General features: G+C 61.1%; 1 protein-coding gene across 1 annotated transcript; it reads right to left on the bottom strand.

Annotated features, from left to right (window-relative positions):
• Window positions 1-1,923: 1,923 nt before the first annotated feature.
• On the bottom strand, window positions 1,924-22,581 carry PLEKHA2 (pleckstrin homology domain containing A2). Its single transcript, XM_080568740.1, has 12 exons — window positions 22,426-22,581; window positions 17,736-17,899; window positions 16,057-16,113; window positions 14,568-14,616; window positions 13,713-13,810; window positions 11,645-11,791; window positions 8,808-8,954; window positions 8,596-8,664; window positions 8,361-8,431; window positions 6,733-6,796; window positions 6,022-6,099; window positions 1,924-5,630 (listed from the first exon to the last, which is right to left on the bottom strand). Exons 2-12 carry the CDS (start codon window positions 17,874-17,876, stop codon window positions 5,298-5,300), a joined length of 1,254 nt encoding a protein of 417 aa, XP_080424866.1. The 5' UTR covers window positions 17,877-17,899; window positions 22,426-22,581; the 3' UTR covers window positions 1,924-5,297.
• Between the last annotated feature and the right edge of the window lie 598 nt (window positions 22,582-23,179).

The raw sequence follows: 23,179 nt of genomic DNA, 5'->3' as shown, positions 1-23,179 counted from the left end.
GAGGCAGTGCTCAGAGGACGACGCTGCTCAGTCTGACCCCAGTGCCTCCAGCCACCACCGGCAGGCTTGGGGCAGCCGATAAGTGGGGCAGCCAAGGCTGAAATGAGCTCCCAACCCCTCTGAAGTTGGGGGTTTGGTGTTTCCGTGCTGCACTCTGAAAGGAGGAGCTGTGCTGAGGCTGCAGGGCTCCCTCAGGTCACAGCGCTCTGAGTCCTTGGGGACAGGTCCTCAGAAAGCCAACGCCGGTACGGGAGGCAGCAAATAGCTCACACAGGGATGCAAAACGCCGGAGCTTCAAGAGAAGGCGCTGGGGTCCCGCGTGCCGCGCACAGCGTGCCCAGGAGCCGTCTCCCAGCGCCCCAGGGAGCATGCACGTTTGCAGGGCAAACTAGCATACAGCTCAGAGCACACAGAACGCTTTCAGAACGTGACATAGCAAGTCCAGTCTCCTCACCTTACTTCCATGCCAGCAGTGTCACCTCTTTTGGGGAAAAGCTTTTGAAAAAAAATCCCTTCAAACTCTCAAGGCAAGAGATGCACTCCTGCTTGCAAGGCCGTGCGCCTGGCTGTGCCGGTGGGCTCACGCTCGTGGCACCCGGCACTTGCCTTCGCTCCGCTATTTAAAACGCAGGCCAAGAGTTATTTATGAACTCTCATACACCTGTCAGAAATATTATCAATTCTTTCTCTCTCTAGTTTGGGAAAAAATCTTTACCGTGCTGCCTGCCTCAGTGCAATTACATACCGCTCTGCTGCATGAATCATCTCTGGTGTTTTCAGCGCAACACACACACTTCTAATGGGCACCCACTTGTTTTTTAAGCAGATTTCTGATTCATTTTAATGGGGAACATAGCTTGAAAAGCAGTCTTACAGTATCCTTTTGATGGCGGGCTGGGAAAAAAATTAGTCGCTAAGGTTCTAAACCTGTTTTTTAAAGATAGGCACGTTCATGTTTTTGTTTCTAATGACGCTCGTTCCCATCCTACACGAGACTTACCTGTGTGCACAACAGCAGCATTTATGTCCTGCACTATTCCTGATGCCATCAACAACTGCCCAGCCCACGGAGTTTGCTTTTGTCCTGCGCAGTGGGAAAAGGAGAGGAGTGGGTAGGAGACAAGCGTCTGCGCAAGGAGGGGAAAGCAGCATTCAAGCCCTTTCCAGGCGTTTCTGAAGCAGCCTTTCCGCACGCTCAGCCTGCCTCACCCCAGGCTCGACTCTCATCCACGCTGTCTGCAGTTCTCAGCAGCCACCACTGCAGTATTTGCCCTAGAAACTTTGCAGCAAGTTTGTTTGCTTGCCTTGTTCTTTGAAGTTATTAGGATTACTACTAGTCCTCGATTATGCTAGTTTGTTAGTAAAAAAATAAAAAAAATTGCACCACTTCTCACAGGAACGCACCTATCAATCACCATTAAACCCTGTTTTGTAAAATGGCGTAGCTCACATGTGAAGCTTTCCAAACCCTTCTGTGTTTCTGTAGGATTGCTTCCCAGCTCTCAGTAACTGGGAAAAGTTTGCTCCCGTTGCACTTTTGCTGTTGTTTATGCCCCCAGCTGCAACCGGTCGCAGCAGGGGTTTCCTAGGCTGGTCTGAGAAGAAGTTATTTCACAGCCTCCTCCTCTGTTGTCTATTTATTCAAGGAGTCCTGAAAAACGGAGACCCTGCTCCGGTCCTGGTCAACACAGCACAGACTGCAAATGACCACGAGAAACGTGCTCAGCTAGTCCGCACTGGAAAATGTAATATTACAAAGAAAAAACAGATTTAAAGCAAGAGTTTTACTGGGACACTTACCTATGGAAGTGCTCAAGTTGAGTAAGATCTGGGGGATCTTACATCAGCAGGGATGGCATTTGACCCCCCTCAGGACTTGCAACCCAAAATACACAATGCCAATGGACAGCCTGGAAAAGCAACTGGGATTTCTTTCTTTATTTAAAAACACAGGGCAAAAAAAAGGGAGTTCCATCTCCTGCAGCCAGCATTTACACGCGAGAGGCAGACGATCGACACCACGGGCTGTGGAGCATCGCCCGGCGAGGGATCCCGGTCCCTAAGAGCACTTGAAGCATGCAGCCAGCACTGACCGATGGCTGAAACCATCTGGGAGTTTTCATACAGAAAAAGCAAACCCATTCCTCACTTCACTCTTTCTGTACAAGATACCTTAAACCCGCACTCGCTACTAAAGCAGGGAAAACTTGGCACAAACTTCATTTCCCAAGGGGCCCACGCAGGACACGGGGCAGCTGCCAGGGCGATGCATTCACCCCATCACCAGAGGGCCAAGAGGCAAACCTACAGGACGGGGGGCACCGATCGAGGTCTGGCCGTGTTTCTGTCTGCCCTTGGGATAGGAGAGAAATTCCCCGCCGGTACCCCACCTGCGGAAGGGGATCACCATCACGGATCGGGCCGGCTCTGTGGCTTTAGTCCCACATTCACGTGCCACCGCCGAGGCCGTCACGCTGTCCTGAAGACGGAGGGAGGGCGGGAATGAGAGAAACGAGAATGTTGCAACCGCACTGGAGCCACTGGTAGCTTCTCCTCCTGGATAATTAACTGTAATTGCGCAACAAGCTTCTGCTTTACCATCCCAGGCCCGAGGAAACTTTGCAATTATCAAGCAACAAAAATACTTGGTACTCTGTGTTTTTGAAGCCTTGCACAAAGTAACCATCGTCCCCGTGCATTTAATGTTTTCCAGAAATGAGGTCAGAGTGCTGATATCGCTAAGTGCTGTAACTTTATGATTGATAGTCTTACCAAATTATTAAAACATTTTTTGAAAGAGAACATCTAACTAGCCAAACAGCAAGTCAGCCTAGAGAAAAAAATTCAAACACTAGTGCAAATAAAGCAAAAAGGGAAAGGAAGAGCATAACCTAGGTTTCTACAATTAAATAACAAATATTAACATTCTCCCAGTACCATTTGCATCGATTCCCACTCATTTTCATAGCTTCGATTTTCTCCAGGATTTCCACACAAAACCCCTTTGAGCCACTCTCGCCCACCGGATTCGGGAGGCCCCATTCGCTGCCTCACACAGGCTGTATAAAGTGTACCTTTAGCCGCTCCTCGTGGACTAGAACAGACCACGGGAAAGCAAAATAATGCCATCTGACAACATACTGCTATCAAGTCACGTGTTGGTCAACCGATTCTGTGAAAAACGAAAACGCCTCTACGTTCAGACTGCGCCCGCCCCCGGCACTGCCACCGCCTCCCCTTCCTCGGAGCCACGCGTCCCCGTCCTGCCGCGGGCACAAAGGCGCAGGCCTGAGCACAAAGCCTCCCCGAAGCGACCACGCTTTCTGTACGGAGCACGGTTGGTGCAGGCTGGTGCGAAGGGACAGGAGAGAAAAACCCGCAGGGCACGGCCAAGCTACGAAATTCCCCTCTGGGCCTCGTCTCCAACACCAGCACCAGGGCCGTGGGCCTGCACCCAGCCCTCCCGCCCTGCCAGCCCGGCAGCTGGGGACTGCCAGCAGAGCTCGGCTGAACGGGATGGATGCGGGAGGAGGCGATTCGGATCCCGCTCAGATCGGCGGGGCTAACCAACGTCTCGGAGCTCGGCGGTGATAAAACCCCACTCGATCCCAGGCCGAGTCTGAGCTGGGTTAAAGCACAGCTGTTAAGCAGCTGGAGACCTGGAAGGGGCAGGGACAAATCAGAGTTTTTGCTTCTGGGGAGCACATTAAGCAGATTTTGCAAAGCAGAGAACACGTAATGACAAAAAAAAAATAACAACTAGTGCATAGTGAAGGGAAGCCTTGCTAACTCCAGAGCCCTCCACGCACTGCTAGGCTTGCCGTGCAGTTCCCACACTTGCCCCCCTGCTTTCTCAGCTGCAACACCCTGGTTTATCAGACAGCAACGAGCGTGCCTGCGTCGGGGGCAGCTCGGTTCCCGCGAGCACCGGGGGGGTGCACTCGGCCCAGAGATACCCAGAGGCACAGAGATGGCACAACCCTCGTTCTGGGTGTGATTCAGGCCTGGACAGGGACCCTCGGAACGAGGCTGAAGCAGCACCTAGGCTTCAATGGGCTGGATGCAGCTTTCGCAAAGTCACAGCCACGCAAGCTGTGGCCCTCAGTGAGCAGCCAGGAGCGGCGTGCTGCTTCCCGGTGTCCAAGGCAGTACACAGGCATAGTTGGGGTGAAGATATCGGACAATCTCACTTCAATTTTCTGTGCGCTATTTGTCACACCTCCTACATGAGCCTATTTGGTTATGGAAATGGCCGGCTCACATTGCTTAAAAAGGTTCTGCTCATTTTCATTTCAAGGCGGGTAACAGGCCAGTTGGACGAGTCTTCCGAGTTTCATTAAACACTCGGCTTTTGTTGCTTTTTCTTAAAAGCACTTCACCACTCAGGCACGTCTCTTTGGTGCCTAAATGCATGCAGTGCAGAACTGAAGACATACCTGAGGATACTCCTGCCCCCCGGTCGCTGCGGCACCGGCAGCCTGCCCAGAAGCAGCTCCCATTTAAAAATCGCTAAAACCTTGCAGAGGGCTTTGAGCAGGGAGTCTGCTGGAGCTTAGCAGTGGCGACAGATATAAAAAGAAGGAATTAAAAGCAAACAGATTTGCCAATACACCATTAGTCGAGCAGGGTAAAGAGCTGGTCTCCTGGAAAAAAACGTCGTCAGCGCTGAAAGTTGCAGCGCTTCTCCTGCTCCGAGCGCAGCTGCACCGTGGTGCGGCTCCCTGGCTGTGCCGGGGGAAGACTGAGCAGCACAAAAGGGGAGAAAAACGTTTATCCAGAAACGAGAAAGGCCACCTCACTCCCCCCCTTTCCTGCTTCTGAGTCCTCCTGCTGTTTCTTCCAGGGTTGTTTTGGGGGAGAAATGATGCATTTGCTGCAGAGGACACCCCTCCACTGGGCAGTGGGGAGCTGGCGCTTCCCACCCCGTGCAGGGGGCACGCAGCGCCCGGGGTGGAGGCGGCTCGCCAAAACCCCAAACTACCTCAGCCAGCCGCTGCCAGACCACGGCCCCCGGGCTCACCGAGACACAACCAAGGGGGGAGCAGGACGGGAGCCCCGCTTCTCCCAGCGGAGCACAGGCACCAGGGAGCGTGTCTGGCCCAGCCCGGCGCCGCGTGAAGGAGCGGCGGTGGAGGAAAGGAGCCAAATCTCGTCCCAGCCGAGGCAACGGGGCAGGCTAGGTCCCAAGGGCTGGGCAGAAGTACCGAGGAGACCAGCTCGCCCAGCCCCACCAGCGCGGCAGTGGCCACGCGTCCCGAAGTCCCCGCGCCCTGCAGCCGCGTTGTGGCTCGGCGCCGTCAGACGTCGGAGGTCCGGATGCTTTCATCGTCCAGGTCGAAGGCGAAGGACTTCTCCTTGAAGTGCTGCGGCTCCGACCTGTGCCGCAGGCGCTGGCCCGGCACAGCACCGACATCGCGCTCGGTGAACGCCGGCACGAACACCGCGTCCCTCATCTGCACGGGCACCTCCGCCAGCGCCGGCTGCTTCCCCTCCGCCTGGGGCACCGGCGTCCACGGCTGCCAGGAGGAGGTCGAGGGGGCTTTGCAAAGCGCTTTCCTCTCCTCCGCCGGCTGCCTCTGCTGGGAAGGGGCTGGCTTGGTCATGGAGCAGGACCTCATGAAGGAGATTTCCTGCAGGGACAGATGCAGAGTGAGTGCTGGTTGTTCGTGTGTGCGCGAGCAGCTGCTGTGAGCAATTTGCAGAGCTCTGGGGACCAGAATTGGGCCCTCTGCATGCTCTGCAGAAAGGAAAGAAAAGCTAAGCAAACTGACAGTCTGAATTCAATGGCCCCTTGCCATCAGAAAGCTCCGAGAGCAGAGCAGGGCTCAGCCAGGGCCAGCCTGGAAGCCGAATCTCACTTTTCAATCCTTTTCAAGGGACTGGCAAGCAAACGCAGGGACGGCAGGCACCTCACCCGGAAACGGGCTAACCGAGCGTTTACACAGGCCCGAAGTAGGCATCTTGTGAGTTGACGTGATCATTATTTGACACAAAATACGAAGCAGAAAGGATATGACCTACCCTCGGGCGGGTTTTCAGGGCCTGAACTGCCCCTGCGATGGCGCGGATCCAGCTGTGCATGTCCTCGGGGCTGTCCGCCTGCAAACCACAGCAGCCAGGCGTCAGTCCCCCCCCCGCGCCTCCCAGCCCCACGGCGTCGGGCTGACCGATGCACGGGGTACCGCGGCCCCCAGCGCAGCTGCTGCTACCTCTTGCTTGCTCAGAAGTGACCGCACCACCCTGTCCTCACTTGCAGACGGGCGGCCGCGCACATCGCAGCGTTTTGTGTGAGGAATGGACAAAGCGTTCAAGGAAGGAGGCGGCGGGGGGGGGGGGGGTGGCTGGCCACATCTGCAGCACCCAGGGCGTGCAGACACAGCCCCGCACGCTCGGGATGCTCATCGGATCACCGCGTGCTTTTGTCTCTGCTTTTTCCTGCTCGCACAAGTAGCTGCTGTTATAAATAAGCCCCAGTGGAGAAGTGAAACCACCCGGCAGTCCTCCCCGCTGCCCGTGCCACGAAGCCGGGCAGTCGTGTACGAGCTCATCCGCTGATGTTTGCTGGCTGAGGCTGCTGGGGAACGTCCTGGTTAGAGGAGGGTGGCTTGCGTTGGCTGTCAGCAGTGGAATTTACTGCCTAGAAAAGTAAACTAGAGGCCTGACAATGCCCTGGCTTGCTGACCGCCTCCACCCATCCTCGGCTCAGGAACCATCTCACTTCGGCTGCCTTACCTGGATGTAGAAGGTCCTGGAGCTCGTTATGATTTCAAAGAGGTTGTCCCGCATCAGGAGGTCACTAGGAACAGCAAGAAAGAGACAGTCACTACCCAGACGTCACTGTGGATAGCAAAATGACAGATTTACCCTCACACCTAGAGAGTGCTGGGGAAAAACACATTTAGGGCAAGCAATCTCATCAGGATTTTGGTAACGAAAGCCCAGCTCCCCAGGGACCACCACCTCTATCCACAAACATTTCAGCTCCTGCAGCCTGCAGTTCAGCCTCTGCCCCCTCCCCAGACCCGGAATCCCCACTCTCATTTTAAACTTGGACTCTTAAGAATAACTGATACAAAGCTATATTAATGAATTATATTTTTACTTGAGCTAAAGAAGTTTGTTTTCATAGTTCATTTTCATTGCAAATCTTCAAGTTACTTTGATTTTATCAGCGTTATCTGCAAAAAAATCGTTCCCAAGACATTGTGTAGCCACCTGTGATAGTTTAAGGAATACGCCTGTACCCAGCTTTCAGCTGCTTTATGAACACCTTTGTTCTTCTGTCATATGATGCTATTTACTGTGCAGGGCCTCATACTCCTTAATCTAGAGAGATAAGAGCTGTGCGAGCACGCCTCTGCCACAGAGATGACTATCAGCACAAGGAGGAGAACAGAATGACAATATCCTGCATCCACATTTCCCCAGCCTGCTTGGGGAAGCTGAAGGAAAAGAAGTTTCTTAAGAGCAAACCAAAACCGGGATGTCTGAAGAATGTCTGGAGAAAGCAAGCACGAGACACTTGGGAATAATGCAGGAGTGAACCACAGGACGGGGGAGCCAAAGGACCCGCTGCCCCGAGAAGGGGTCCCCCTGTTGCCCCCACTCCAGCCGAGAGGGTTTCCAGGGGAGAACGGGGGAATTCAGGATTTGGAGGGGAAGGGATGGGAGAAGGGGACTCTGGATGCGCCTCTGAGCAAAAACCAAGGAAGGGCAACAGCAACACATCCGGAATGCTTCAGCATTTTGCTGAGGCCTGTATACTTCTTGTGGTGCCCACCCCCAGGACCCTCTGGAGGGCTGCGCAGCGCTGGGGGGGAGAAGCAGGAGGCGTTACAGGGTTGTGAAACAGCAGCGAGCACTCACGAGCCGCAGCCGCGCACCCGCCGAGCGGCAGCAAACTGCCCCGGGGCTCCCCGAGAGAGGGCGTTGGGTTTCCTTCCCGTGCTCGCCTGGCCGGGCCCCCCCAGCCCCCCGTTACCATCTCTCAGGGCACGCTGCCCTCTCCCTGCCGCAGCCCCCCGTGGCTGCTCAGCCCCCCCGCTGGCCCCCCGACACCCCCCAGCCTCCGCGAAGCAGCAGCGCGGGCGCCGCAAGGGGAGCGCGCCGTCGGACCAGGGCTCAGCACAGCGAGAGCGACGCTGGGGAATGCACCAAGCCCCGGCCCTGCGAGGCAGCGAGGGTGGGTGGGAGAGCAGGGCAGCCTCGGCAGCAGGAGCAGCAGCGAGGCAGGCGTTTGTCTCCCTGGGATGAGCATCCCACATTCGGCACACTGGGGCCAGGGGGGCTGCACCGGCCCCCAGCACAACGTGGGGTTACGGCAGGAGCAGCCAGGAGAGGGGCACAGGAGGAAGCATTACCCAGACTTGACCAGGCATTCGTGGGTCTTGCACACGTCCTTCAGGAGAATCGAACGCAAGGGCTCCTTGTCCTGCAGAGACGAGAGGAGACCGGGGTGGGCTGGGGCACCCCGCGGGGCTGCTGGTGCCGGGGTGCGCCTGCGAGCACCCCCCTCCTGCGCCAGCGCAGGACGGAGCAGCCCCAGGGCTCTGCTCGGGGAGCAGCCGGACGCAGGCAGGGGTGGGGGCCGCTCACCTGCTCGCACTTGTAGTAACTGATGGAAAATTCGTCGAGGACAAAGTACCGGCGCTTCCAGCTCTTCCTCTGGAAAACAGATGAGGAAACCCCTCGGTGCCGGGCCCTGCGCTCTCCCCGTGCCGGGGACATGCTGGTGGCATCCGGAGCGCCCCTGAGCCAGGGGAAGCAGCAGCCCAGCGCCAGCCACCCCGCAGGCACCCAGCACTCACCACGTTCCCCTGCTTCACGCAGTAGCCGCTCTTGATGGCAGGGGGCCCGGCGGGTGGCTTGGTGGCCGAGACGGGGATGTAGCTCTGCGAGCGCCGCAGCAGCGGGTGGGCGGCCAGGTCGCTGCCCTCTGCCCCGTCCCCTCCATTCTGCAAAGGAGAGCGCGGTTACCCGGGGGGGCACGGAGAAAGCAGGGAGGGGAACTCCCCGATGGAAAGCTGGAGGGGAGGGCGACCCAGAGCACGCCCTGAGCACAGCACTGCATGCAAAGGGCTGATTGCAGTGCCTGGACACGAGCACGGTAATGAATGAGAGGAGAGAGGATTTTCTCTCATTGCATTCGGCTTTCCAGACTGCTGCTGGAGAACAACTCACCATTATGGTGCCCACGTGTTAAAAACAATGTTAAGAAATTGGAAAGGCTACAAAAAAAACAGAGGGGATTCGAGGGCTGAGGAAATCCCTTGCAGCAGGGGAGCTGAACTTCATCTGCCTGGCTTATCAAACCCTGAGAAGTGACTCAGCTGCAACAGAGAGAGGTCCTGGGGGAAAGGCAAGGTACGAGAGCTCTTTCATCTGGCAGAGGAGGCAGAACAAAAACCACCGGCTGGAAACTGGAGCCAGACAAACCCAAGTTGGAAGGCAGGGACGCTTTCCAGCTAGAGAAAGCAATATATCACGGGAATAAACTGCTCAGGAGAGCCATAAAGTCTCCACTCCACATTCTCACAGCCAAGCCAGCATTTCCCCGAAGGAAACCGCGATGTTTGGAGTTCAGGTAGAAAAACCCTGCTGCCCCCAGCCCCGCTGCCCCCAGCCAGCATCGCCGTGCTCCCCGCGGCGCCGGCCCTCCCCCCCCCGCGGCAGCGCGGAGGATGGCTCGAGATGAAACCTCTGTGCTCATCTCCTTCCCTCCTGCCCCTCCAACCCCTTCCTTCTGCTCTGAGGCTGAGGTTTGCGAATTGCCATAGCAGCCAGCCTTATATGGCACCCGCGCCTGAGCGAGTACCGGTGCGGTTAACCAGCGACCTGCCCCGCGCTCGCGCTGCTCCTTCCAGCACCTTCGGGGCGGCGTTTGGTTCTTCCAGGGCAGAGACGAGCAGCAGCTCGGCCGGCCCCGAGCTGCAGCCGGGCACCCCAGACCTTCCCCTGGGTTGGCACCAGCCCCGCCGAGCAGGGCAGCTCTCCGTGCCCAAACCACCCCCCCGGGCAGACGTGGGCACTGACCCAGGAGCTGGGGGCGATGCTGCTGCAGGTCTGGGGGTGCAGCAGGGGCAGGGGTCCCCCCCGCAGTCACCGAGCTGCCCGGGGACAGCACCGTCCACCCCAGGGCAGGACCAGGAAACCACGAGCGTGCCCAGGAAGCTGCAGCAGGAAGAATAGCCATTTCACCCCAGGGCAAGCAGCAAGAGCGCAGAAAATAGCCCAGCAGCTGACGCATCACCTCCAAAAAAAGCTCCTCTGTGAAAGAAAAGGCAGGCAAGGGCTGAGGATGGAGCTCGCCATTTCTGGGCAGCTGTGGCAGGGGGAGGAGGGCAAGGCAAGCTCACTGCTCAGGGGCACCAGGGAGGGGTGGCCGCGAGCCCCGGCCCCGCGCGGCCCCACTCCCCAGCAGCCCCCGCAGATGGGGAAGCGTGCGAAGCACCCGCCAGCGAGAAGTGCTGCGATGATTTAATTCCTGCTCTATTTTTAGTGCTGCCGCCGTCGGGAGCCAGAGCCGGCTGCTGAGCACCCGGAGGCGGGGGCCACCAGTGGCCGTGCTCCCCCTCCACGAGTGGAGGGCAGGGGACTGCAGGACCGTGGGATGCGGTGCCAGCCACCACCCCGGGTACGAGCCTGTCCCTCCACCTGCCTCCCTGCGGAGAAATCCCCACCGGCCCCTTGGCTGCTCCCATGGGGGCGGCAGCACGTGGTCCCCCTGCCCCAAGCACCTCGATGCAGGATCCGGAGCCAGGTGGTGCTGTGGGGTGCCCAGAGAGCAGGGGCAGCAGGTTCCCCCTCCTCCTCACCCCCCCCCCATCTCTTCATAATTCAGAGCGAGACAAAGCAGAGGTGCTCAAGGTGCTAAGTGCAGCTATTTATACACCGAGTGGGAAGGTTTGGCAGGCACTGAGCTGGCTTCCAGAAATGAAAAACGCAAACCAGCCTCCCGGCAGCCCATAACCAGAAACCGCCTCCCCCTGGACCCCACATCGTGCGTTGCTGCCCCTTCACCCCAAATCTTCGAGCTGGAGCAGGCCAGCACAGCCTCCATCCATGGGGACCCCACCAAGCCTCCCAGGGCCGTGTCCACGAGCTCTGCTGCTCCAGCACACGGGTTAGGGAACAACAGAGCCCATTACTGCTGGGTATTTAACAGTATTTCTCCATTCCTTGTGCTGCTTGACACTCACAGGGCACAAAGCGTGGCTGTGGCAGAGGTGCCCTCGCCCGTCACGAAGGAAGCTGCCACCTTCCTGCCTATCCCGTTACCAGCCGCTCTAAAAGCGCTGGGAGCGGACACAAAGTGCCACGCTGGTGGCACATCCAACCCAGCCCGGAGCCTGCAGCCGAGTGGCAGAGCAGGGACACGGCGTGGGAGCGGGCACCAGCTGCCAGCCTGCAGCCCTGCTGCAAGGTTCGCAGTCCTCTGCTCTGAGACATCTCCGCATTAATTCCCGGTTTCAGCCTTCTCGTCCCTGCAGCGGAGCTCCAAAACCCGGCCCGAGCTGCAGCCCGCAGGCTCACAAGGAGCAGCCTCGCACACCCGTGCGCTTTCTGCTGCTCTCGTGGCTCCCCAGGGCCGCCACCAGCAGGACTTGGCACTTCTGCCGGAGAGCAGCGCGGCCGGGACGCTCACCTGGTTGATGGAGATGGGGGTGTGCACCACCACGCCCCCGATGATCTCGGTTTTGTAGGCAACCTGAGGCTTCCTATCCTGCGCCTGCGGCACCGCCGGGGGCTTCGTGATCTCTGCAGCAGGCAGGACGCCACCGCCCTTCGGCACCTGCAGGACAAAGGAAGCGGCTGAAGGCCACGGAGCTGCTCCAGGCACCGCCGCATCGTCCTCCCCACCTGCACCCAGCAACGGCCCTTTAAGAAAAATAAAAGGGAGGCGACACCCCAATTAAGGAGGGACACCCCAATTAAGGAGGGCATGGCCCCACCCGGGCGGTTCACAGGAGGCAGTGAGACAGGAGGCGGTGAATAACTCGGCATCACCTCGCAGGAGCCTGCGACCTGCCTCTGCAGCCCAGCGCATCTGTGGGACACTTGCTCCTTTAATTGGCCCCACTCCGAGCCAGACTTAACGAGGAGCTTCCAGCCGCCTAACGAGGCTGAGCTGCAGCACGTCCGCAGGGCCCCACAGACGGCCGGGTGCTATTTTACACCGACACGCCGGGCAGGCTGCGTCTGCACGACACAGGACCACGGGCAGGGACACAGCTCCCAGCTCCCGCCCGGTTTCCCAGCTCTGGGAAGAGCAGCGGGCGGCCAAGCTTCCCCCCCGGCCAGCACCCCCGCTTCTCTAACGGCACTAACCGGGGGCTCCGGGCCACCCTCCTGCCCTCCGCACGCAGCAGCAGCAGCTCAGCCCCTCCCCGGTGCCGGCCCCTGCCTCAGCCCCGCGCAGCGGTGCCGGGGAGCTGCAGGAAGCGGTTTCGCCATGCGGGCGCAGGGACATTGCGTACGGGCAGCGGCTGCGGCTCCCCGCTGGCCCAATGCACAGGGGAAGGCGTCCTCCCCGCGCAGAGCAGAGCAGAGCAGCACCCACTGCCCCCGTCCTCGTCCCCGCAGCCGCCACGAGCCTCGCGCCCGGAGCCGCCCGAGCAGCAGCAGGAACCGGGCGACGCGCCCAGAGCAAAGTCCCCGTGAGAAGCGGAGGCTGAACCTGGGCCTCGGCACCGGGAGCAGCGCCCAAACCCCTGCCCCATCCTCCCGTCCCACAGGTATCGGCCTGCGCTGGGTGCAGATGCCCACACGGCCGGGGTGCCCCCATGCTGGGGGAGCCCCCAGCCCTGCTCAGCGTGCGGGGAGAACGATGAGAGGCTGCCGAGGGTCTAAACCCCAAACGCTCTCCCCACAGCCCCCTGCGCCCCTGGGGACCGACACCAAACCTTGGAAGCCGTTGCAGCACAGAGCGGCCGGAGGAAACCCAGGCACAAGGAGAAGTGTGGGCAGAGGGAGGGGGGCGGCCATGATCTCCCACCCCGAGCCGCTGCTCGCAGGAGGGCGGGCACGGGCGCAGTGCATCAGCTCGAGGCAGGAGCTGCAGCCCCGGCTGCCCCGCTGCCAGCCCAGCGGCTCAGCGCCCTGCCTCCCACCCCTCTGTGGAGGTTTGGTTTGTGGACACCAGCACCTGAGCCCCTAAAGCGGGCAGGCGGCACAAGCCAGAGCTTGTGCAGGCAGTTTGCTGGCTTCGGGTACAGAGGTTGTCACATTTAATGCATTCGCAGATGAAAAAGAAAATACCAGCCAGGCCTGGTCTTGCAGATGAGTTTCACACAGGGACTACAGCACAGCGCTCCGGCGATTTTAAACAAAAAGTACAAGGAAAAAGGTTATTTGATGAGCCCCAATCCTAAACTATCCATCGTGTCCTACCAGCATTAACCAGTGGCCGCGCTGATGCCGGGCACGCAGAAGGCTGCGGTACCCCGACTCCTTCAGAGCAAGCCCCGCGATGCCCCACCACGCAGCGCATTTGCTGCGCCTCATCACAAGACCCAGTGTTCCGGGAAGGAGAAGGATTAAGGAAATTACTGTGGCACAAGAAAGAAGCCCTTTGACAGCCGCAGCAGGGAATCGGTTACGTGCAGCCCCCGCCAGCGGGAGGGACAGCGGGAGAAGAGCCACAGAGCTCCCGGGGATGGGGACGTCTCCAGCAGAGACAGGCACAGCACGACCTAGGGCACGGCACAACCTACCGTGATCTTGCTGGCCCGGTTGAGAGCCTCCACCCAGTCCTGCAGGTCTTTCTGATCACTGGCTTGCAGGAAGTAGCGCTGAGATAACGCATTGATAACTGTCAGAGAAGGGAAACAGAAGAGTTAGGGAACCCCGCTCAGTGCTCAGCGTTATTAGAACAAACGAGTAACTCTGCAAGGCAGCAGCTCTCAGCTCCTGATCCCAGAGCACCCTGCAGACACCGCTCTTGTAGCCTCTTGCACGGTTGCCCCTTGTAACCCCAGGGCAGCGGGGACGCGGCAGCTGTTTGGCAGCACCCCTACACCACGGCTGAGCGCCAGCGCCACTGAAGCCACGCAGGGACCTTAAGCCAAGGCTGTGGCATGGCCCAAACCAGGACTCAACCATCTGAGGCACTCCCTCCCGCAGCACTTTTAGCTCTCCTACAGATCGTGCGCGCAGACCCAGGCAGGGTCTGGGAAACTCCTTGGGGACGGGTCCCTCTGGCCCCGCAGCAACGCTGCCTGCTGGATGTGGGCCAGGGGAAGCTCTCCGGGGACCTCTGCACCGCAGCGCCGGGGATGTTTCGGGTTGCACAAGCTCTGGCGGAAGCAGCCGCGGGCCCCGCTGTGCTACCAGAGCTGCCCCGGCGCTCCCCAGCCCCGTCCTGGTGGGCTCCGCAGCACGGAGAAGGCAGAGCCCCTCGGGGAGCGCACCCAGGTGGGAACGCGCTGCGTGCTGCGGTCGCTGTGCGGGGTCACAGCCCCCGCGGTGAGGCACTGCCAAGGCAATGCTGCTGCTCTGGGACAAGCGTGCGCCCGTGCTGCCGCTCCTCCCGCGCTACACCCGGGCCCCACTGCTGTCCCCTCGCTTACCAAAGCAGAACGGAGTTTTCGGTTTCTGTTTCGGGGTGGCGACGCTGACCTGCGACAGAGCAAACGAAAGAAAAAATGAAGGATAACCACAAAAGCTAACAACGTGCCAGAGAGGTGGAAGTTTCCATGCATGTGCACGAGACCAAGGGGAAGCTGGCGCTCCCCAGGCACCGGCCGTGCCCCTGGCTGACAGCACAGCCTCGAGACACCGACCCCAGCGCCCGCTTTGCTCGGACAGCAGCCCCTGCTCCCCACCGCCCAGGCAGGCGCGCTTTGCAGCGGCACCGCTGTGCTGCCCCTCAGGCACCGTGCTCCGTCGTCCCAGCCCAGAGCCCCCCGCGGCACTCGGCCCGGGGCTCGGTGTGTCCCCAGGGCGAGTTCTCGAGCTGCAGCACTGCTGGGTGAGCGCGGGAAGCCGCCCGTCCCCGGCACCGCGCAGCCCACGGGCGGGCAGCCCCGAGGGAAGGTCAGCACCAGAGCGGGCTTTCGTCCGCCGCCGTCCCCCCGAGGCACCAGCTGCACTGCGAAGAGCAGAAAGCTTTCAAGGGCCTTGGAAGTACGCGTTTCTGCCGGACTAACATTGTCGCTCTTGTCAGCAATTAAGAAAATTGAAGGAAAATAGCAGTGGTTTCTCCCTAAAGAGTAGGGATCGTTTATATAAGAATAATATTCCCCGGGGCTCCAAGCACAGCATTCATGGAGTATTTATTCTGACAGGCTTCCTCCTTCCGCGCCAGTCTATAATGCTTTAAATATGTTTTCTCAAGCAAACCTCCATTTTTCTGGCGTATTTAGAGCTGGTAGTTAGAGCCACGGGCATAACCCAGTCCTGCAGTTTGTGACCAAATGCTGTCCTACAGCAATTTTCAAACAGACTAAAACGTATATAATTTATAAGTGCGGCTCTTTCTGAAACGGGGAAGGCTCAGCCTCCCAACATTGCTTCATCTGAGCTTAATTTATAAATCATGATTCAGCAGGAACACAGAGATCTGTTCGATTCTCTCCCCGGCTCCGATGACGAGCGGGACCCGGCGCAGGGGCTGCGAGCCCCCACGCAGCAGGAGCAGGGTGCAGCGGGTGGCACGGGGAGGGAGGCAGCTGCACACAGCCGTGCCCGCAGCTCCGTGCTACCAGGTTGCGTGGCAGTTGCTGGGTTTTGCACCGTTTTTGCCTGACAGCAAGAGGGACCGTGGGGCCATCTCCGTCCCCATCTCTACGGCACCTCCCGCAGGGCTTGGGCACGTCCCCGGCCGGCGCAGGCTGCAGCGGGGCTCGGTGCCCCCGCCCCAGCCCCCGCCAACTCCACTGATGCCGTGCTCCCATCCGGCCCCAGCCCTCGGCCCCTTCCTCACCGCAGAGCGGTTCCTCTTCCTCCCACGCCCCCGATGCGCACAGGGGGGACGGGGACGGGGCAGGATCGCGCCTCTCCCGGCAGCACTGCGGGGTAAGGGAACAGCACAGGGCATCCCCGCCCCGCTGCCCTTACCTTGGAGATGTAGGTCAGCTGCAGAGATCCGACAGCACCCGCACCGATGGCCAGGTTCTGCAAAACACAAAACGAGCAACGGGAGTGAAACGAGAGGGAGAAGGCAAGAGGCGAGCCAAGCGCCCGACGTTCAGCATCTTTAGGGCCAAGCGGCGAAAGCGCCAGCCGTGCTCCCGGCTCGGTCGCTGCCCCTCTCCGAGCGCCCACCTTTCCCGTGCCCCTGTCCCTCCCAGCAGCGCCTTGCCGAGCTCTGGCCCCGAGCACGAGGCTGCGCTACCGCCCGCCAGGCGGCTGCTGGCCCTGTGGCCGGGCACTTCTCCTTCCCCGCTGAAGAAGCCGCGGGGAGATGCCCATTGGGGGGCAGGTGCCTGCCCAGACCACCGGCAGCACCAGGAGGCTCGTCCTAGAGCTCAGCTTTGGCTCTTAGCCATTTGAGCTTGACAGCAAGCACCAGGGCAGCCCCCAGAGGCAGCAGGCATCGCACCAGGCAGGGACTCAGCTGCCCCAAGCGCTGAGAACATTTGCCACGTGACACCGCTCCAAGCCGACGAGTATTTTCTAGGACCTTTTATCCTTCCTGTTTTCGCCGCCTTTACACCAAGACACGAACTGCAGGGGACGTGCGGCACCTCACGCTGGCACAGCGCTTCCGAAGGCTCCTGCAAGGTGTGAACTGCTTCTGCTGGCGTAAAGTGCTGCTGGGGGGGGCTGGAGACCACAGCAGCTGGGCCACAGGGGTGCCAGACCCGACACCGTGCCAGGACGTCGGCTCCTGCCCAGCGCAGCCCGTGGCAGCCTCCAGCCCATCGCTAGCGGGGCCGGGCAGAGGAAGGAGACGCTGCTGCGGCCTTGGGGCTGCTTGCGCAGCCAAGCACGTGCAAATAGGAACTCCGCGTTTATTTTCTTTGGATGCGATGTCCAAAGAGATGCAGAGTTCAGGACCGCTGGCGACCCAGGCTGGTAACAGATGTAATCCCACCGCGCTGCTGCTTCCTCAGAAAGCCCAGCGCAGGAACCAGCCCGGGCTACTTGGAAATGACAGATTGCTTCCAGATGGGGCCAGGCTCAGCACCGCTGCCGCTCCACAAGCCAGCAGCTTCACCCCGAGCAGGGAGAAACCCAAAGCTTCCCTGCAGACTTCACCAGGCTTTGGATGAGGCGGCAGGAGTGGAAAATTCAACCCCAGACTTGGAAAACAAAATGAGCACAAGCAATAGATGGGGGGAAAAGCCCTAGCCCTGCGCTTCGTGCTGCTGTCAGGCAAAAAGCATTTCCCTCTCGTTAATCTGCGGTGGAACAGGCACAAACGTGACACACTGCTGTCCCTGACACCAGGCGTGCCCTCACCAGTCTGCTCTTTTTTTTATATTTTTATATTCCACTTTTTTTGTGCGGAGAAGGCCTCCTTTCTGCATCACTTAATACGCCACGCAGAATCCGTGGCGGGAGGGCAGATTCCCCAGGGCACCCAGAGCAGGCGGCACCAAACCCTCTGCTGCGGAGCGGCCTCTCGGTGCCGAGCCAAACCCGCCCGAGCAGCACGGGGACGGGCACACCCGGCGTCACCTCGGGAGAACAGGCTCGTGGCTGGCAGAGCGGCGCAGCGAGGGGACCCCCGCGCCGGGCAGCTGCAGGGAGCGACCTCAGCGAGAGGCCAGAGCGCGGCCGCGGAGCCCTACCTGCGGGTTGTCCATGTACCACAGCAGGCAGTTGGCCTGGGTGTCCAGGATGAAATACCTCCGCAGAAACTTGCCGCAGGTCTCATTTTCCTCGATGTCCAGGAACCCGCAGATACGGTTCTGTCGGTCCAGGTACGGCATGCCGGGCTCCTTCTGGCATCACCCTGGAGAGGGACAGGGCAGGGGAGAGGTGGGTGCTCTGCTCGCGCCCCGCTCCCCGCCTCCGTTAGCTCCTCCTGGGCGGTGGCTCAGCCCCCGGCTCGCGTCCCAGCGTGCAGCACAAAGATGACAGAGGGAAAGAGGGAAGAGACTGATGCCGGGACTGATCCAAACGGGTGTGCCAGCTGCCTCCCTCACTGAGGAATGAGGCCTTGCAGAGATGTGTCCCATCACCCCAGCGAGGGATGCTGGAAGGGCTCAGAAGCCTGCACAAGGCTCCAAAGAGCAGCCAGGGGCTTCACTCCTCATCCCGTCCCCCCGCGGCGCATCCCACGGCCACTGGAGCTTCCTGCAGGTCCCTTTTCTCAAGCTGTCCCCAGCTCCCAGCCAAACTTCTGCTGCCTCTCCCAGGCCTCCAAAGCTCACGGCCCAACACAGTAAAAGCAAAATGAAACTGTCCCGCCATGCAGTCGCGCTGCGGGGAAGCTGCCAGACGAACACAGAAGTCATCCAGCACGCTTCTGTGGCAAGGAGGGGGTGCCAGCGTGACGGCCCCGGGTGCAGGCAAGAGCCCGGCAGAACAGCAGTGAGCAAGGACTGAAATAGCTCAGCGGAGGAACTGCAGGAGTTTGGACACCAGGGTGCCTGCAGGAACCACAGATGGACTCGATCACCGCATGCTGCTGAACAAAAGCTCGTCGGCCTGGCTGCACAGCTCCGGGCGTGCTCGGCACGGCGTGGCTCTCCCCAGGCTCTGCAGCCAGCGCCGGCAGGGTCCGCAGGGCAGGGATGGACCACGCCGAGGGACAGCCCCGTGCCCCAGCACGGCCCCACCAGATGGGGCAGAGCAGCCGCAAAGGTCCCCGGGCAACGCAAGGCCCCCGGGAACTGCCAACAAAAAATAACCCCGCGGCAGGCTGCGCGCTAGAGAGAGTCCGAGCACACTCCCAGGAAATGGAAAACAATCTGCAACTCCAGCAGAAAATGTGTGCAGCCAGGATGCAGAGTCAGCAGGGAAAACAATGACCAATGTCCACGGGGCACAGCCGTGTCACCAGGGCTGCTCGGGGCACAAACCCTCTGCAGCGTTGCCCCTCGGCTCGGCGGCCGAGCTGGGCTGCAGCCCAACGCCCGGGCAGCCGCAGCGCGACGCCCGCCGAGCGGGCAGCACAAGGACAGGGTGCGTGCGAACGGGCTCTGCTCGCATCCCCGTGGGAGCTAGACGTGGGCGAGACTGAGCATCGCCCTTGGCCGCCCCACGGGAGCAGCGGCCACTTTGGCTCAGCGGCAGCGGGTGTGCGTTGCCACCGCTCACACTCGGCAGCAGCACCCGCCCACTGCGCACAGCAGCCACAGAGCCACGGGGAGAGGAGCCCCGTGGCACCTCGTGCCACTCTGCTGCCCGTCAGCAGCAGGAGCAGGACCAGCACGGAGACCCACGGGCTGGCCAGGCACGAGCTGCAGCTCGGGCAGAGCCCCCAGCCCCGGTTACGGGGGACGGAGGCAGCGGTTGCCGAGAGGATGCACGCTGAGCTTGGTGCGGTTTGTCCGGTAGAAAAGGAGGTGCCTCGTGCAGGTGCCAGAAGAGGAGGCTGCACAAATAAAAGATGTCATGCAGAAAAGGAGGAAATACTATTTTTGAGCTGAATAGCTGCAGTGGAGTGGGGCCCGGAGTGGCAAGTGTTGTGCAAGAGCTGCGGTGCAGCTGCGGAGGTAGAGGTGGCAGCGCACAAGGCAACCTGTCGTCAGGACCTCAGAGTCACGTCAGCGCTCCAGAGATGGGTATCGTGGCTGTGCGCGGGGGGAAACTGCACTGCTTCAGTAGAAAGGATTGTTTCAGAACAACACGTTTGGCTGATGCAAAGGTTATGTGGGCACTTCACATTTCACTGCTTTTTTGTGGGTTTATTTTTGTGGGGTGGGGGAGTGCACATAAAACAGATTCCCAGCCGACTTCAACTGTACTAATACGTTCAGACCAGGCTTCTTTAATCGCCTCCTGCTGCTTACAAAAGTCCAGAGATTTCTGCTTATGAAGTGGAAGAGAAAGGTGTGAGGTGGGGTGCAGCACCACCTGGCTTTGGCAGGCAGTTCAGGGGTGAGTCCCCAGCTCCTCGTGGCTGCGGTGCCGGACCCCTGGGATCCCTCCCGCGGCTCCTTATCTCCCCCCTCGCCATCCTGGATTAGCAGGGGCTCGCCTGAAAGCACGCAAAGCAGCTCGACTCTTCCGTGCAAGCTGACCTCAGATTGCACTTGGATATGCAAAAATCATCGGGCAGAGGAGATAACGATCGCTCCAAACTCTGCCTTCCGGACTGCGCTGCTCTCAGCGAGCAGGAATCTTCCCCATCCCTCCTCCGGGGCCGTGCCGCTCCCCGTCTGCTCCCAGCCCCTCACGGCACACGGGCTGCCTGGCTCCCTGCGGCCGCTGGGAATTCCATTTTCCCATAGGAAAATGACAAAAGTAGCAGCTCCAGCTCTGTCAGGATGTGGGTATTTGGTCCTCCTGCTCGGGAACTCCGCGAGGGCCAGAACAAGCTCAGTTTACACTAATGTTTACTATTTACACAGCGCTTTGTAAACTCGGAGTTATAAATATTTGTATGCAGGACCCAAACTTGCCTTTGCCATAGGAAGGCCACAAGACTAGATTTGGGGGGGGAGAATAAGAGGGATTGAGCAGAGAATCAGAAAATGATCGCTGTTCAGAAGTGCTAACGAGCCCTGCAGACCTAGCAGGAGGAGGTGCTTGAGCTTCAGACAAGACCCGTGATAGAAACCTGGGCACTCGAAGCTACGATTTGCCACGATGCCTGGGCCTCACTCACGCAGGCTAACCTGCCGTCCAGCAACAGCCCAGAGACCTTCCCAAGCACTGCACTGCACCAGGCCCGCAGGATCTTGCTCCCGGATCCAGTTCAAGAACTGATGTGCAGAGCAGCACAGCGAGGGCTTCCAGGGTTCTCCCTAGCCTCAGAGCTGACTGGCTGACCAGCATTTCCAGGGCCATGGTATCCCACCAAAACGTACAGCCAACCCTTTTCAAGCTCGGTTAATGGGATGACAAGAGCAATCGAGCTACACAGGAAGATTTGCAGCACAACAAGGTGCCAAACCCCCTCCCCCTGTATTCCGAGATGGAGGCACGCCGCTGCCTTTGCCCCCAAGCAGGGCGGCTGCCCAGCAAGACGCAGAGCGGGCAGGGAGCCATCCTGATATGCAAACCCTCTTACATGGTTCCTGTTGGCTCCAAGGCCTCACGTGCGGCTGCGGTGCCAGACTTTCCAGGAAGCACCCCCAGGACGCCAGCGCCGCCCCACCGTAGCTGCCCGTGCCCTTTTGTACCCCGCTCCCGGTGCTCAGGGCGCAGCTACAGCCACGGGAGCGCTGCCCACGGAAACCTGGCAGCAGGAAGCCAACGCAGCCTGCAGACCTGCCACCCGGAGCACCGCGGAGGCGCTGGCTGGAGGCAAATCCTCGGCACCTTGCTCTGCTACGCGGCCCACGGTGCCTGCAGACGGTCACGGCATCCTCCTCCTCCTCCTCTCCCCGTCCGCCTGTCCAAGCCGCCCCGGTGCCACGCGGGGTGCGGGACGACCGCCCGTGTCAGCGGGGCTGCGAGCCGCGGCGGTGACAGCGCTACTTCCTTCGACCTGCCCCGCAGAGGAGCTCCCAGAGCTTGCCCTATCGACGTCTGTCTGGTGGCAGGCACACAAGACAGAGACAGCGTAGGAACAGCCCAGCAGCTCGATCCAGACGTGCCTTAACGAAATCATTAACCTGTTGAAAGCAGGCTGGGAGCAGCGAGGGTACACTTCTCCGTTTCACCGCGCAGAAACACCCGGTCTGGGGAACGCGCTTTACATAACTGCGGATTAAATCCTCTCTTGCACTTCTGCTACCCGTTCCTTGCAGCACGGCCCCACAGCAGGGGCCGGTGCGTTCCGCACCCCCAAATCTCCCCGCGGGGACCCCGCCCCCAAAAAACGCGAGCCGCCGCGGCAGGAGCAGCCCTCGCCGCCCCCCCGCTCTCTGTCCCCGCACTGCCCCTGGAGCCTCGGGGTGCGGGACCGCGACGCGACCCCCCCCCGGGCAGCGAGGCCGCCCCCAGCGCATGGGGCCGGTGCCGCCAGCCCCGCGGGGGGGGCTTCCGCAGCGCTCCCGCCCCGACGGCCCGGACCCGCGGGGATGTCCCCGGGCCAGAGCCGAGCCCCGGGGAAGGCGCCCGCCCGCCGGCACCGGGCACCGCCAGCCCCGACCCCGCTCCCGGGAAGCCCCTTCGGGGGCAGGGGGGGGGGCTCCGCCGGGCAGCCCCAGCCGGCAGCGGCGGGATGCTGGGGGGGGACCCCGCGATGCTGGGGGGGTCCCGGGATGCTGGGGGATCCGCGCTGCCCCGTCCCCGTCCCCGTCCCCGCCCGGACCGGAGGGGCTGCGGGGGGGGACGCTGCCCCCGGGCACGACGGCGGCGGCCCCGCGGACCCCCCCACGGCCCCGCGTGGCGCCGCCCCCGCCCGCCGGGCCCCGCACTCACCCCGCGGCGTCCCTGGGCTGCGCCCCCCGGGCATGGCCGGGCCGGAGCGGGCCGGGGGCTGCGGGCTGCGCGCACGCCGAGCCGCGGAGGAGGGCCGGGCGGCGGAGGGGGTGTGCCCGCGGCTCCGCCGTCGCTTTTTTCCGGGTTAATTACGTCTCCCATTAGCAAACCCGGCCCCGGATGTGAGTGCGGGGCGGCGGGCGCCCCGGGGGCCGGGGGGGGGCCGCCGCGGGACCCGGCCCGCACCTGCAGCGGCTGCGGGGGGCTCGGCCCCTGCCCCGACGGCCCCCTCCCGGCACAACCCCCCCGAGCCGGCGCCCCGCCGACCCCCCCCCGTCCCATCCCTGCGGCTCCGTGGGGGCGGCTGCGGGAGCGAGAGCCCGGTCCCGTCCCCCCCCCCCCCCGGCCGGAGCCGGACCCCAGCCCCACGGGCAGCGCCCGCGCCGCCAGCTCAGGCGCTCAAAATAAGGAGCGGGTCCTCGGGTGAGAGCTTTTCGGGGGGAGGCGCGCCCCAGGGGTCCCGTCCTAAGCTCAGGCCTCAGCCCGGCAAAGTCCCGGGGCTTCCAACCCCTGCGGGGCACCGCGACCGCTGTACAGACCCCTTCCTGCTCCCATGGCACCTAAAGAAAAAGGTGTCACAGCCCACGCGAGCACAGCCTGCATCTCCGAAGGGGAGCTTCCCCGTCAGACCCGACTGCCCCCCGGTTTTGTTCAGGTCCGAGCATGCCCGCAAATGGAAGTTCCTTGCACGCTT

This window comes from Anser brachyrhynchus (assembly GCF_964034855.1).
Source record: "Anser brachyrhynchus genome assembly, chromosome: 26".
Taxonomy (NCBI): Eukaryota; Metazoa; Chordata; class Aves; order Anseriformes; family Anatidae; genus Anser; species Anser brachyrhynchus.
This window is presented reverse-complemented; position numbering and strand designations above follow the sequence as displayed.

Coding starts and splice junctions, on each gene's coding strand:
- PLEKHA2 (XM_080568740.1), bottom strand. CDS start 17,876: ATGCCGTACCTGGACCGACAGAACCGTATCTGCGGGTTCCTGGACATC. Junction 8,955..11,644: donor CCCCCATCTCCATCAACCAG/GTGAGCGTCCCG, acceptor TCTCCTTTGCAG/AATGGAGGGGACGGGGCAGA. Junction 6,100..6,732: donor CCAGGACCTTCTACATCCAG/GTAAGGCAGCCG, acceptor TGTGGTTTGCAG/GCGGACAGCCCCGAGGACAT.